Source organism: Schistocerca americana, chromosome X (assembly GCF_021461395.2).
Source record: "Schistocerca americana isolate TAMUIC-IGC-003095 chromosome X, iqSchAmer2.1, whole genome shotgun sequence".
Lineage (NCBI taxonomy): Eukaryota > Metazoa > Arthropoda > Insecta > Orthoptera > Acrididae > Schistocerca > Schistocerca americana.
In genome coordinates, this window is record NC_060130.1 from 160,453,706 (window position 1) to 160,469,316 (window position 15,611).

Sequence of the window (15,611 nt, forward strand, 5' to 3'; positions counted from 1 at the left end):
TTTTATTATTTTGTTTAACATCAACTTTTAGTGAAAAATGACTAACATGTGTTTATGCATTAGTTTGTTGCTCATTTTGTGGCATATGTAAATGACTGTTTCTCAAAAATGTGTGAATTAGCTAACAATAAATGAGAAAAGAAGAGTTAATGCATGAAGCATGAACAGAATTTTCAAAATATCTTAGAATATGCCAGTAACAGTACAGTATTCAAACTCTCCTTCTACCCCCCCCCCCCCTGCCTTCCCCTACCCCCCCCCAAACACACACTCCCCCACAATTTACACAAAAATAGTTGATGTAGCTGTATTTACAACTAACTGAGAAACCTGGTGTTGCCTGGATATTTATTTATTCCAATCTTCTATTAATGCATCTACACCTCTCTCCTCTGTCTGTCTATCACCTCCTCTCCCTCTTCTCTGTCAATCACTCCATTATCACCCCCACCCCAATGGGAGATTGGTAATTTTAACCCCCACAGTATTTCTCTCCAGATAGTAACTAATTTGCTGAAATTGATTCATGGATTTAGGAGGAGGCATTGAAAATATGCCTATGTGACATATAACAGGTGTACAAGTATGAAATGCAGATTTCAGACAACAGATGTTGCACCAATGCAGTTTGTACTATAAACATTTGACACTGCACCATTTTGTTGTGTCATTGAGAAGTGTCATATGTGCATTAGTGATAAACTGGAAAAGTGTGTGCATAGTGTTGTGTTATTGTGTTCAATATGTTGAGATTAATACAAAAAAAGAGCATTTGCGGACAGCATTAATTTTTAGTTTTCATTTCAATAAAACTGCTGATGAATCATACCAATTACTTCAAGAAGATCCATGCTCCATGCTCATCACAAGATACATGTGAATGATGGTTTCAGCATTTCAAAAATGGTGACTTTGATGTTGCAGACAAGTAACGTGGAAAACCACCATGAAAATATGTCGATTTGGAATCGTTGTTGAACAAAGATGATTTGATACATAAAAACGACTCAATGAGCAATTGGGCATTAGTCAACAAACTGTTTGCAATTGGCTATGAAACATGGGAAAGATTCAGAAGATCAGTAAATGGGTAGCACATGAGTTGAATGACAGGCAAACAGAAAACTGTAAAAACACATGTGCGGTTTCGCACGCTCAGTACAAAAGGAAGTCATTTTTGCATTATATAGTTACAGGGGATGACAGGTGGCTTTATTTTGAGAATCCCAAGTGCAAAAAATTATGGGTAGACCAAGGCACACCATCTACACTAACTGCAAGACTGAATCGTTTTGGAAGAAAGATGATGCTATGTGTTTGGTGGCAGCAGATAGATGTGGTCTATTTTGAGCAGTTAAAATGTGGAAATATTGGTAATACTAAACATTACCAACAACAATTGACTGATTTTAACTGTTTGCTGCTTGAAAAAAAAAAAAAAGAAAAAAAAGAAAAAGAAACGAAGGCCACAATACCGAAAGAGGGAACACAAAGTCATTTTTCTTCATGGCAATGTGCCTTCAGATACAGCAAAACCAGTTCGTGAGACGTAGGAGGCCCTCAGCTCGGAAGTTCTACCCCATGCAGCTTACCCACCAGACTTGGCTTCTTCTGATTACCACTTGTTTGCATTGATGGCTCAAACACTTTCTGAGCAGCACATTTGTTCATACGAAAATGTGAAAAAATGGCTCAATGAATGGTTCGCAGCAAAAGGGGAAATTTTTAATGGCATGGTATTCATAAATTGCCTGAAAAATGGGAAAAATTATAAAAAACAATGGAGCATACTTTGAATAAAGCACTATTTATCATTCTTCTGAATTTAACATTTTTTAGACAAAAAATCTGCATTTCCAAATTGTACACCAGGTATTGCACCCATGTATGTCTAATACAGCAACAAAAATAATCAGTTTTTGAAAATATAATTTAATTGTATAGATAAAAAAATCTACTCACCCATGGCAGCACTATGTGGTCAAAAGTATCCCGACACCTCCAAACACGGGCATTTTTTATATTAGGTGCATTGTGATGCCACCTACACCCAGGTTCTCTATATCAACAAACTCAGTAGTCATTAGACATCGTGAAAGAGCAGAATGGGGTGCTCCAAGGAACTCACTGCCTTCGAATGTGGTCAGGTGGTTGGGTGTTACTTAAGTCATATGTCTGTACACGAGATTTCCACACTCCTAAACATCCCTAGACCCACTGTTTCTGATGTGATAGTGAAGTGGAAACGTGAAGGGACATGTACAGCACAAAAGCATACAGGCCAACCTCATCTGTTGACTGACAGAGACTGCCAACAGTAGAAGAGGGTCATAATGTGTAATAGGCAGACATCTATCGCATCAGGATCCACTGCAAGTACTATGACAGTTAGGCAGGAGGTGAGAAAACTTGGATTTTATGGTCGAGTGGTTGCTCCTAAGCCACACATCATGCCGGTAAATACTAAACGATGCCTCTCTTGGTGTAAGAAGCATAAACATTGGACGATTTAACAGTGGAAAAATGTTGTGTGGAGTGATGAATCATGGTATACAATTAGGCAATCTGATGGCAGGGTGTGGGTATGGCGAATGCCTGGTGAATGTCATCTGCCATGGTATGTGTTTCCCAGTGTTGAAAAGCAATTCAGGGATGGAAATTGCATCTTTCAACACATTTGAGCACCTGTTCATAATGCACTTCCTGTTGCAGGGTGGTTACATGACAACAACATCCCTGTAATGGACTGGCCTGCACAGAGTTCTGACCTGAACCCTATAGAACACCTCTGGGAAGTTTTGGAACACTCACTTCGTGCCAGGTCTCACCGACCAACATCGATACCTCTCCTCATTGCAGCACTCCATGAAGAATGGGCTGCCATACCTCAAGAAACCTTCCAGCACCTGATGAACATATGCCTGCAAGAATGCAAACTGTCATCAAGGCTAAGGGTGGGCCAACACCATATTGAATTCCAGCATTACTGATGGAGGACGCCACAAAGTCGTAAGTCATTTTCAGTCAGGTGTCCAAGTACTTTTGATCACATAGTGTATATGTCTGATTCTTTGCACCATATGACTCCAGAGATGATGTTAAATGTACCTGTGGTATTCAGCTGTGTGGCTTGCTTTAGATCCCAAAACACATTAACAAAATTATTGGCTTGCTGCACATTCTTGTGATCTCGTTGACCCACTGAAGAGCACAAATAAGAGACTGCAAAATGATGGTCAGGTCCTGCAGAAAATGTCATCACTTCTGTCTCTAAGCTGGTCATAGGTTGTGTTCCAAAAATGAACAGCATAGAGACAGAAGTGACGACACTTTCTGCAGGACGTGACCATCATTTCACAGGACAATGCTCAAGCACATACAGTGAAAGCCGTTACTGATTTGTTTGACTGATGGGGCTGCTAAGTGCTATACCACCTACTGCACTCCCCTGACTTAAGCCCTCATGAGTTCAACTCGATTTCTAAACCGGAGGAAACACTTCATGGCATTCGCTTCAGAACTGCTACAAATTAGTCGAGCAATAGACCGTGCTGCTCGAACTGTCAACTCAACTGGCTCTGCTAAGAGTATCCTATGACTTCCACATCACTGGCAATGGGTTATACACAACGCTGGTGACTACTCTGAAGGTCAGTTAAACTTTGAAATACGTATCTATTTTGTATGAGCTGTAAATAAATAATTGCCACTATTAAAGCTCTAACCCTCCTATCATGTCTGATGTAGCAGTACTACTGCATGATCATGAAAATCTAGCAAGTCATCAACTTCGTTCCCTTCATAATTCTTTGGGGGATGTCAGCAACAGAAAGTTTCATATTATGTGCAAAGTTTGTTACAGGTTGCTAAGTGCTCTCATTCTCAAATCCTGGATGAATATGTACTGGGTATTTGGATGTGTTACACTTCTTTTACAGCCCCACGTGCAACCCTATCCCCACAGGGCTTCTTTCCCGATAGTAAGTGAAATATGTACCAAGTTTTGATGATATCAATCCAGTAGTTTAGGAGGAATACTGAACATATATACATTTTTACAATAAGCAGAGACTAGAAATTCATCCAGATGCTATATAGTCAGTTAAAAAATTACAGTTCCAATTACAAAAGTTTTAAAATGTACTTTTACAAGCCCTGTCAATGAGCCGGAATCATGGTTGACAGACACGTGATTTTAGTTTAACATCTCATTGACACTGAAGTCATTAAAGATCAAGCACAAGCTTGGGTTAGGGAAGGATGGGGAAGGAAATCAGCTTTAGCCTTTCAAAGGAACCATCCCAGAATTTGCTTTAAGCAATTTATGGAAATCATAGAAGACCTAAACCTGGAGAGGTGGACGGGGATTTGAACTGTCATCCTCCTGAATGTGAGTCCAGTTTGCTAACAGCTTTATTCAGTGCACAACTATGATTCAGTAGTAACCATTCCCAGTTTAATTTATAGGGCAGCTGGGATTTATTATCAAATGATACCTAAGATATATTTCACATTGACTTAAATGTAAAGGTGAACATGGGAAACTACTACATCCTAAAAATGTTACATGGCAAATGCCCTTAGCCACTGAGAACAAAAAGTAAGATCCATAGTTGTTCTTAATATAATTGTTTATTTCTGTAGCAAACACATTAAATAATTATGTGAACATACAGCTTTCATGTTGTTCCATTTCCATCTCCCAAAACTTGAAAAGCAGTTTTATGCTAACAACAATTTCTGGGTTGTCAAAATGGAACAGACATTAATTACAGATTATTCTCCTTTATTTTAAGGAAAGTATCTATTTACAAGATACATACAAATTTTACACTTTTTAATGATGGGAATCATTTAAAAAATCTGCACCATAATAGCCAATATATTTATTACAAAATGGCCTGCATCATGAATTATTTACTTGAGAGCAGAACTAATCAGGTACAAATCAAGGTGTATATCATTACGAGGCTAAAAGAACACCATATACAAACACATAGATACAAACACAACAAGTTGCATACAAGCACAAAATATTTTAAGATTTACTGATGCTTCATAGGTTTACAGTCTTTGTATTTATACAGAACGCCATAAATGTTTTACTGCAGAAGAAAATGTATCCATTCTGTTCCTAAAATGAACCAATATTTAATTTTATCACAGACAGTGTCAGTGAAATAACAAAAAGTTACTGCAAAGTAACCATGAGTGGCAACCAGTAAAGGGTAATTATTGTTTTCTTTCATGGCATGTTACTTATGTCCATTAAATTTTTTACAGTTGGACCTAGTTCAGTTTTCACATAGTTTGCCAGATCTTCACATTTCTTCTTGCTATTTACATCTTTTGAGCTTCCCCAAATTATGGCACCATTCATCCCAAGATTCTTTGGAATTGCGAGAGAGTTGTAAAGATCCTCCTGAAATAATTTATCATTAGCACAAATATGTCAGATGATGGTATGTATATTAGTATGTAATTTTTTGGTATGGTTAATGCCTGTAACTGTTGTATTAACAAAGATATTGAAGCAAGTATGTTGTTCTAAATGGAATAGAATGCCTTTTTAGTGTAATTCAAAAATTCTTGAAGAGATAAATGTAAAGATATAGCACTCTTTAATCTTAGTGTTAAGCCTTTTTCACAGAAGTATCTGAGAAATGTGGTAAAAATATTGTGGTGTAAATGACAGGCTGCACCTTTATGTGAAGCATTTTAGCTGTTTACATGCCTACAGTACAGAACTAACAATAAATGCACAATGGGTAATGAAGCAGAATGGGACAATATTTAATGAAAAATATTATTCCAAACATTGTCAGAGACTGCGATAGTACCACACAAAGTTACATAGATACAAAAGCTTGAATTGTATAACTGTATGGATGAGAATAAGTCAACTTAAGATGAATTGTGATCAATTAAGCTGAATTCTCTGTATTTTATAGAGATATTGAAATAAAAACTAGAAATATGTCAAAAATAATGTAAGCAAGAGCCCAGTTTATCATTTGTGGAATTATGTGTATAAAAGTGATAGTAATCACAATACAGCCAACTGTAACAACACAGGATTTTTTAGGAACGAAGGTCACATTGTATTTGTAATGTAATTAACAGAAATAATAAAGACAGTGTTACTGACACACATGCCACATGACTTTAGTGTGAAAAGTGTTGTAGTTTAACATGCTAACTGTTTCAGAAACATTGTAATGATCTGTAAATCTAAATTCCATAACCAGTTTTGCAAAAGCGTCAAAATATTGATTGTAAATTGAAATGTTTGATTTAAGCAATACATAATATAACTTTGTAATTGTTGGAATCTATGTTATCAGCAATGACAGTAGCCACACCAGTTCAGTGTTCTGTTAGTTTTCAGTCACGAAACCCATGTCAGTCTTGTCTGTGTTGTGATGCAAGAAACATATTTTAAAAGTATTTTGTCCATTTTGTCTATGTTATCTTTTGGTTAACACAACATAAAATTGCTTGACACATATAAAACTGCACTCTGATGTTACTATAGCTGGAGAACTTACAAGAAACCTGAGTTACTCAACTCAGTTAAATCATTTATTATCAACAAGTTAATTTATTGAAATGTAGGTATGAATCTGGATACATTTTAAGTGTATCAACCTACCTGCTGTCATATGCTACTTTCTTTCTGATTCAACATCTCTTGTGCTCTGACACCACACTTATTAAGAGCAGTTAGATATTTAACTCAAATGTCAAAGAAATCCTATCAGAACTCTAAAATTGTGCAGGGATATCTACCCAAATATTTGGTACCTGAAGTGCCAGGCACTTGCACACGTTATCTTGGCACTTGTGTAATGGTCACTTTGATTGTCAGGAAGAGATAAACCCAACCAACACTACCGATGAAGGAGATTTTATGGCTATGACACTTACCAGCCTACATGGTGGCACAGGGTGTATCATCAAGGAATGTGGGATGAGTCAGATGACTGTTGTTCGCATCTTTTATCAGTATAAACTCCATACCTTTTATTATGTCAGTCACTTGAAGATAATTACTTTGGATTTTGTATAGAACTTTGTCCACATGCTTGCAGAGTATGAGAGATGATATTGTAATGCATTTTTAAATGTGTGCTCTTTACTTACGAAGCACTTAAGATGGGAAAATCATGTAATATCATTGAACAAAAAATTAAGTCAAACATGTTATATACTTAGAATGCTTAAAAGCTCATGTAATATTAAAACAGTGTTATGTGTTTATTTCTCATTCATGCACAGTTTATTAAGATACGGCGTACAGTTTTGGGGGAACATCAGTCTAACAAAACACTCATTTAGACTACAAAAGAAGGCAGTCAGATTAATAAAAGGTATAGGATATAGAGACTCTTGTAGGCAAGCTTTCAAAGAATTAAAAATCATGAAACTACCATCTTTATACATATATGAAAGCATATGTTTCTTAAAAGAACACGAGGAATTTTCTAAATTAAACAGAGAATTTCACAACTACGAAACAAGGAATAGGAATGATTTCCACAGAGAAATTCATAAAACAGCTATGTATCACAAAAGTGTACTATACCAACCCAAAATCCTCTACAGTGCTCTCCCCAAAGAACTAAAAATAATACCAAAACTGTACATATTTAAAAGAGAATTAAAAAACATGTTATTGAGCAATAGTTTTTACAGTATTGAAGAGTTTGTGAATCGTTGACAATAAAAGCGCGGTTAATATTTCCCTGACATAATAAATATGTGTAATTGCTCACATTTAAATACTTGCTGTTTCTATGAAAGTGTGAAACTGTTAATGTAAGAATGTAAATAATCTTTGATGTGAGAATCACTATTTTTTTTTTTTTTTGTACGTTGTTATCCTACTTGTATATTTTTATGTTAATGTTCTAAAAGTTCTATTAAAATTGTTATGTCTAAGTGACAAGTAAATTCAATTACAAATTTTCATGTATATTTATTTTAAATTGTAATGTTTATTGACAAGTCCTATATCATTTCGATGATGTACTACAAGGACGCTAATAAATTGAATTGAATTGAGTTTTTACTAACCAGGGTAATGTAAATTAATGTAAGATGCACTACTGGGCAACAGACAGTACTGACGGAGTTTGTCAGGTACAGCAGCATTGGCTGTGGAGGATAAATGTATGGTGTAACATCATAGCAAATTTCATTGTGGGATCATATTTAATAGGTATACAACACATTTTCTTACACTCTACCCATTGTTCTAAAGAAGATAACACTGTTTTAGTGACAGTGTATAGGGATCATATTTAATAGGTATACAACACATTTTCTTACACTCTACCCATTGCTCTAAAGAAGATAACACTGTTTTAGTGACAGTGTATAGGGTGACAACATAATTACTGTCGAGCTTAATTTTTCTCCTGTTTTGTAACACAAATATTGCACGAATATTCCCTGACCATTGCCCAGGATGGAATGCTGCAGTAAAATGACCATCCAGATCCACTGATTTGATTTATTTCTGGGGGGGGGGGGGGCTCAAATTTGCAGACTAGCATGATATCCCAACAATGCCAGAGGATGTATGTCTCTGAATTCCTGTTGCACATGCTGGTATATCATTAATTGAAATCATCTCATTTGTTCAGTGGCAATTTCAAATGTGCACTGGAGCAGATGGGAAACTTTGAGCACATATTGAAGAAAAGCAAAAACCTACATTTAATTGAGCAAAATTGTTTACTTTGCAGAAGATAGGTAGTCACTAAATCATTTTGTATATTCATTTATATTACAGTTTCAAGTATTATCAGTTGGTACCAAGATCTGACAACAGTTCTTTACACTTCAACAAGTGATCACAGACAAGTTTCCTTCTAATTTTACTACATTTCTTAGATACTTCTGTGAAAAGTTTAAACATCAACATTAAAAATCAGTATGTCACCATACCCATATTTTCAAGGACATTAAAATGGCATTTAAAAAAGTTTAGTTCCATCAAAAAAAGCATATTTGTTTTAATATTTCAGTTGATATCTTGAACTAACTGCTCATCAAATAAAAGGGGTATTTATACATCTTACATGACTCACACTTTGTAGATGTATATTGTTACAACGAGGAACTCCTCAGTAGCAGGGTATTATTTACCCGAAACAGCACAAGTAATGTCTAAAGTCTGCTGATTTTAATTATTTCATGATCACAGCAGATACTCAGTTAACAATCAGGAAAGTGAAATTTTCTCCAAAGGCAGTTCTTGTTGACAATTAAACTGCTTTAGCTGATAGAAAGTCCGTGAAGGAATATACTACATTTCTTTTTATTCATACATTATTTTAAACCACAAATTTCTCCACCACAGTCAAAAAATGCTATTTTCTATGCACATTCACTGAACATTCTAGCAAAACACCTAAAAAAAGTACAAACTATCTTTAAAGCTGCAAAACTGGAGGCACTTGTATGTTTAAAAAAATTCAAATACAAGGGGACAGATGAAAATGGTAAACGTGGTCGAAGCTTTGGGTTATTGTCATAATAATGAAAAATAGTACAAAAGTATGTGTCAGTCTACTAGAAATGTGAACTGCTGAAGAAATAAAATTGACATCTAATGGAAGAAGTCTTTGGAAGAAAATTTGTGGAAGGTGGAATATAATTACATACTAAACCCTGTAGCTTCCAGAAATCCTTAATTTGATAGTGTAAAAAGAAACAGAAAGTGAAAATTACACAACCAAATTAAAAATGGCTGAAGCTCAAATCTGTTGACTGAAGGCACAGAAAATGAAGATATGAGTGAACAGACATCAGAGACTAGTGGTCAGAGGACTAGTCTTGATGCTTGCTGAAGAAAAGTGGCCATGTTCTATGAAGGTGGTCATCAGTAAAGAGTCAAAGAAATGATGACAAGAAGGAGAATAAAGAAAAGATGAAGGGAACATAGTTAGAAACAGTGTGTGCGTGTGTGTGTGTGTGTGTGTGTGTGTGTGTGTGTGTGTGTGTGCGTGTGTGTGAGAGAGAGAGAGAGAGAGAGAGAGAGAGATTTCTTCCTATCAGAGCTACTCTTGTAAATTCCTGTCAGAGCTACTCTCATAAATACACTCCTGGAAATTGAAATAAGAACACCGTGAATTCATTGTCCCAGGAAGGGGAAACTTTATTGACACATTCCTGGGGTCAGATACATCACATGATCACACTGACAGAACCACAGGCACATAGACACAGGCAACAGAGCATGCACAATGTCGGCACTAGTACAGTGTATATCCACCTTTCGCAGCAATGCAGGCTGCTATTCTCCCATGGAGACGATCGTAGAGATGCTGGATGTAGTCCTGTGGAACGGCATGCCATGCCATTTCCACCTGGCGCCTCAGTTGGACCAGCGTTCGTGCTGGACGTGCAGACCGCGTGAGACGACGCTTCATCCAGTCCCAAACATGCTCAATGGGGGACAGATCCGGAGATCTTGCTGGCCAGGGTAGTTGACTTGCACCTTCTAGAGCACGTTGGGTGGCGCGGGATACATGCGGACGTGCATTGTCCTGTTGGAACAGCAAGTTCCCTTGCCGGTCTAGGAATGGTAGAACGACGGGTTCGATGACGGTTTGGATGTACCGTGCACTATTCAGTGTCCCCTCGACGATCACCAGTGGTGTACGGCCAGTGTAGGAGATCGCTCCCCACACCATGATGCCGGGTGTTGGCCCTGTGTGCCTCGGTCGTACGCAGTCCTGATTGTGGCGCTCGCCTGCACGGCGCCAAACACGCATACGACCATCATTGGCACCAAGGCAGAAGCGACTCTCATCGCTGAAGACGACACGTCTCCATTCGTCCCTCCACTCACGCCTGTCGCGACACCACTGGAGGCGGGCTGCACGATGTTGGGGCGTGAGCGGAAGACGGCCTAACGGTGTGCGGGACCGTAGCCCAGCTTCATGGAGACGGTTGCGAATGGTCCTCGCCGATACCCCAGGAGCAACAGTGTCCCTAATTTGCTGGGAAGTGGCGGTGCGGTCCCCTACGGCACTGCGTAGGATCCTACGGTCTTGGCGTGCATCCGTGCGTCGCTGCGGTCCGGTCGCAGGTCGACGGGCACGTGCACCTTCCGCCGACCACTGGCGACAACATCGATGTACTTTGGAGACCTCACGCCCCACGTGTTGAGCAATTCGGCGGTACGTCCACCCGACCTCCCGCATGCCCACTATACGCCCTCGCTCAAAGTCCGTCAACTGCACATACGGTTCACGTCCACGCTGTCGCGGCATGCTACCAGTGTTAAAGACTGCGATGGAGCTCCGTATGCCACGGCAAACTGGCTGACACTGACGGCGGCGGTGCACAAATGCTGCGCAGCTAGCGCCATTCGACGGCCAACACCGCGGTTCCTGGTATGTCCGCTGTGCCGTGCGTGTGATCATTGCTTGTACAGCCCTCTCGCAGTGTCTGGAGCAAGTATGGTGGGTCTGACACACCGGTGTCAATGTGTTCTTTTTTCCATTTCCAGGAGTGTAGTTAAGCAGAACACATTAGTTTTACCTGGTCAAGCAAGTTCCCCTTTGTGTGAATGTCTTATATCTCAAGTAAAGACTCTATATCAAGATATGCGGTGATAATTTTGTTATTACTACATTCACCAACTATTGTTTAAAAGTTTCAGGATAATGCCAACTAACTAGCCTTAAAACAGTACAACTTTAAGGACTTTGATTTAACTTTCATATCTGATTATTGAAGATAACTCTTAAGAGGTGATCTGGTTACTCACGGCACACATCATAATTATAATGGTAGCACGTTGAATGTTCAAAAACAAAATTTTCATTGACTGGAATTAATCCTGATGAGACTGAGAGGCATGCTTTTAATTTCAGTTGGTAGATAATCAAAGTTAACTTCAGGCTGTCCCTGGACTGCCATGTCATATGACTGTTGAAACTAACGTATCTGCCATTTACTTTTGACTGGTAACCGTTTGCATCAAACATTCACAATAGTTAATTATTAATATTTGTACTTATAAGCCAGGAATATATAAGGGATTGGCCTTGGCTTTATGTAGCAAATCAACTCAACACCTAACTGTGTCAGTGAGGGTAGTCAAAATGAGGAAGTCCAGAACAGGATTTGAACCCAGATCTTTTGAAATATGATTGCAGTGATTTACAAGGCAGTACAAGGGGTAGAGATCTCTTCTGAACAACACGTTACAAGGCATCCCAGATATGGTCAATAGTGTTGATGTCTGGGGAGTTCGGTGGCCAGCAAAATTATTTAAACTCAGAACAGGAGCCACTCAGTAGCAATTCTGGACGTGTGGGGTGTCGCATTGTCCTGCTGGACTTGCCCAAGTCTGTCGAAATGCATTATGGACATGAATGGATGCAGGTGATCAGACAGGATGCTTACATACGTGTCACCTGTCAGAGTCATATCTAGATGTATCAGGGTCCCATACCATTCCAACTGCACACGCCCAGCACCATTACAGAGCATCCACCAGCTTGAAATGTCCCCTGCTGAGTTGCTGGGTCCATGAATTCATAAGGTTATCTCCATATCCCTACACGTCCATCCAATCGATACAATTTGAAACGAGGCTTGTCTGACCAGACAACAGGTTTCCAGTCATCAACAGTCCAGTGTTGATGTTGACTAGTCCAGGCGATGAGTAAAGCATTGTGTTGTGTGGTCAGCAAGGGTACATGAATGGGTCTGCAACACTGAAAGCAAATATCGATGATGTTTCATTGATTGGTTTGCATGCTGACACTTGTTGATGGCGCAGCATTGAAATCAGTAGCAATTTGCAGAAGGGTTGCACTTCTGTCACGTGGAACGATTCTCTTCAGTCTTTGTTCGTCCTGTTCTTCCAGGATATTTTTCCGGCCTCAGCGATGTCAGAGATTTGATGTTTTACCAGATTCCTGATATTCATGGTACACTCGTGAAATGGTCATGCAGGAAAATTCCCACTTCATTAATAACACAACATTCAAACTAACTTAAATCTTGATAACCTGCGATTGTAGCATCAGTAACCAATCTAACAACTGCGCCAGACACTTGTTGTCTCATATAGGTGTTGCTGACCGCTGTGTCGTATTCTATCTGTTTACATATCTCAGTATTTCGATACACATGCCTATACCAGTTTATCTGGCGCTTCAGTGTGTGTTCTGGTACGTAACAAACTGGGTATGTTGCACAACGGCCTCCTCATTTGTCTCCTTGCACCTTAAAATCACTGACTGAAGGGGAACTGCGCTAAAACTTCTACGAAAAGTCACAAGAATGTTGGTCAGAACTAAATCATTATTGCTAATAATGAAGGTCACTTGCTATGACTACTATTTATTTTTTATAACCTGTTAAAATGAGCAGACTCCAGTGTTCCATATATTGCATCCTAGTCACATTACGGTCACTGAATCCCTAGAGATAATTTGTGTTGTCTGCTACAAGTGGCATGAGGATTATGCACTGCACTGCCATCACAGAATTAGGGGTTCACATAGAAGAAAGCTGTGACCATTACCGTTACAAAAAATAATGGATGCCAGAAGGGGCTGGCCCTCCCGTGTATTCGCCACTTGCTTTACAATTATGTCATACCAATAAATGTATCCACTTGCTGCCTATGTTTCTATGGTCCTTGTTTCCCCATTGTCTTCGACAAACGTTATTTGGATTTTTGGCATATACCAGTACCAGCTTTTTCTAATGAAGTACACTCTAAGACACAAAACTAATCCACCATGAAGGAATTACCCAAATGGGACAGAGACCAGTACTTGCGATGTAAATGTACATGTACCTATACAGATGAACAAATGATTACACTTTCAAAAAAACTGGATGATTTATTCGAGAGAAAGAGCTTCAGAAATTGAACAAGTCGGTGAAGCATTGGTCCACCTCTGGCCCTTATGCAAGCAGTTATTCAGGTTGGCATTGGTTGACAGAGTTGTTTGATGTTCTCCTGGAGGATGTTATGCGAACTTCTGTCCGATTGGCGCCTTAGATCATTAAAGTCCCGAGCAGGGTGGAGGGCCCAGCCCATAATGCTCCAAATATTCAGAATTGGGTAGAAATCCCACAACCTTGTTGGCCAAGGTAGGGTTTGGCAAGCACAAATTCAAGCAGTAGAAACTCTCGCCATGTGTGGGTTGGCATTATCTTGCTGAACTGTAAGCCACGAAGAGCTTGCAATGAAGGACAACAAAACTAGGTGTAGAATATCATTGACGTGCTGTAAGGGTTCCATGGATGACAACTGAAAGGGTCTTTCCATGAAGTGAAATGTCACCCCGGATCATCACTCCTGGTTGACGAGCCTTACAGCGCTCAATAGCCAGGTTGGTATCCCTCAGCTGTCCAGGCCATCTCCAGATACGTCTTCAATGGCCATCAGGGGTCAAATAAAAGTGGGACTCATCACTGAAGACAATTCTACTCCAGTCCGTGAGATTCGAGGTCGAATGTGCCTGACAGCTCTGAAAATAGGCTTGTTGGTTTACAGAGGTCAATAGTAGTCAGTGAAAGAGGTGCCGTGAGCTCAGCCCCATTTCTGTGAGCCACCTATTACTGGTCCTTGTAATTGCTGAAGCACCAGTTGCACCTCAGATAGATGATAGTGATGAATCAGTGGCTCTGATTACCTCTCTGGTGATTACACATTCCTCTCATTCTGTCCTCTCTCTATATCAATGGCTTCCTTCTTGACACTGTGTTTGGTCATGGTTCACCCATTCCTTCCAACATCATCAACAAAATAGTCAGCGTTCCTATTCAAATGTTGAGTGGATTGCCGATTACTCCAACTGGCTTCTTTGAGCCCAAGTACACGTACTCTCTCAAATGCTAACATCTGTGTAGATTGTTCATGCAACTGCCTGCGAGGTATAGTTACTGTTCAGCTGAGTACATGGAATGAAATTCACAAAGATTTTATGCCCTGGTATCAACGTTCCCCTGTTAACTATTCTTGCCAGCTGTGCAGTGAGATTACACTGGGGTGTCACACATTTGTCCATTGGCCACCATAATTTACAATTTTGCATTTTACATTTGTGACCAAATACCACAAATCCTTCGTGGTGCATTTTTTGAGTATATTTGGTCCTAGCTTGCAACAGTCGGGCGATACTTGGACTTTGTGAGTGTGATGACTATGTCCACATTGCAAACTAAACCCAACAGTCGAACGCTACAGTGGCATTTAGAGCACCAGTTCCATGACTTGCATGTAACATCCTCTAAATAGCAGTAATTGTTTTTCTTATTGTGGTTGACTCCATATACAGGGCTATTACAAATGATTGAAGCGATTTCATAAACTCACTGTAGCTCCATTCATTGACATATGGTCACGACACACTACAGATACGTAGAAAAACTCATAAAGTTTTGTTCGGCTGAAGCCACACTTCAGGTTTCTGCCGCCAGAGCGCTCGAGAGCGCAGTGAGACAAAATGGCGACAGGAGCCGAGAAAGCATATGTCGTGCTTGAAATGCACTCACATCAGTCAGTCATAACAGTGCAACGACACTTCAGGACGAAGTTCAACAAAGATACACCAACTGCTAACTCC

The 15,611-nt window shown here is 39.4% G+C and overlaps 1 protein-coding gene across 2 annotated transcripts in view; it reads right to left on the reverse strand.

The window, feature by feature from the left end:
- Nucleotides 1–4,672: 4,672 nt before the first annotated feature.
- Nucleotides 4,673–15,611, reverse strand: part of LOC124556536 (hyaluronidase B-like) — a 214,936-nt gene continuing 203,997 nt past the window's right edge. For both annotated transcript variants that reach the window (XM_047130491.1, XM_047130490.1), the window contains exon 6: nt 4,673–5,422. In XM_047130491.1, coding sequence (XP_046986447.1) covers nt 5,246–5,422 — 177 coding nt within the window. In that variant the 3' untranslated portion in view covers nt 4,673–5,245. The remainder of the gene's footprint in view (nt 5,423–15,611) is intronic.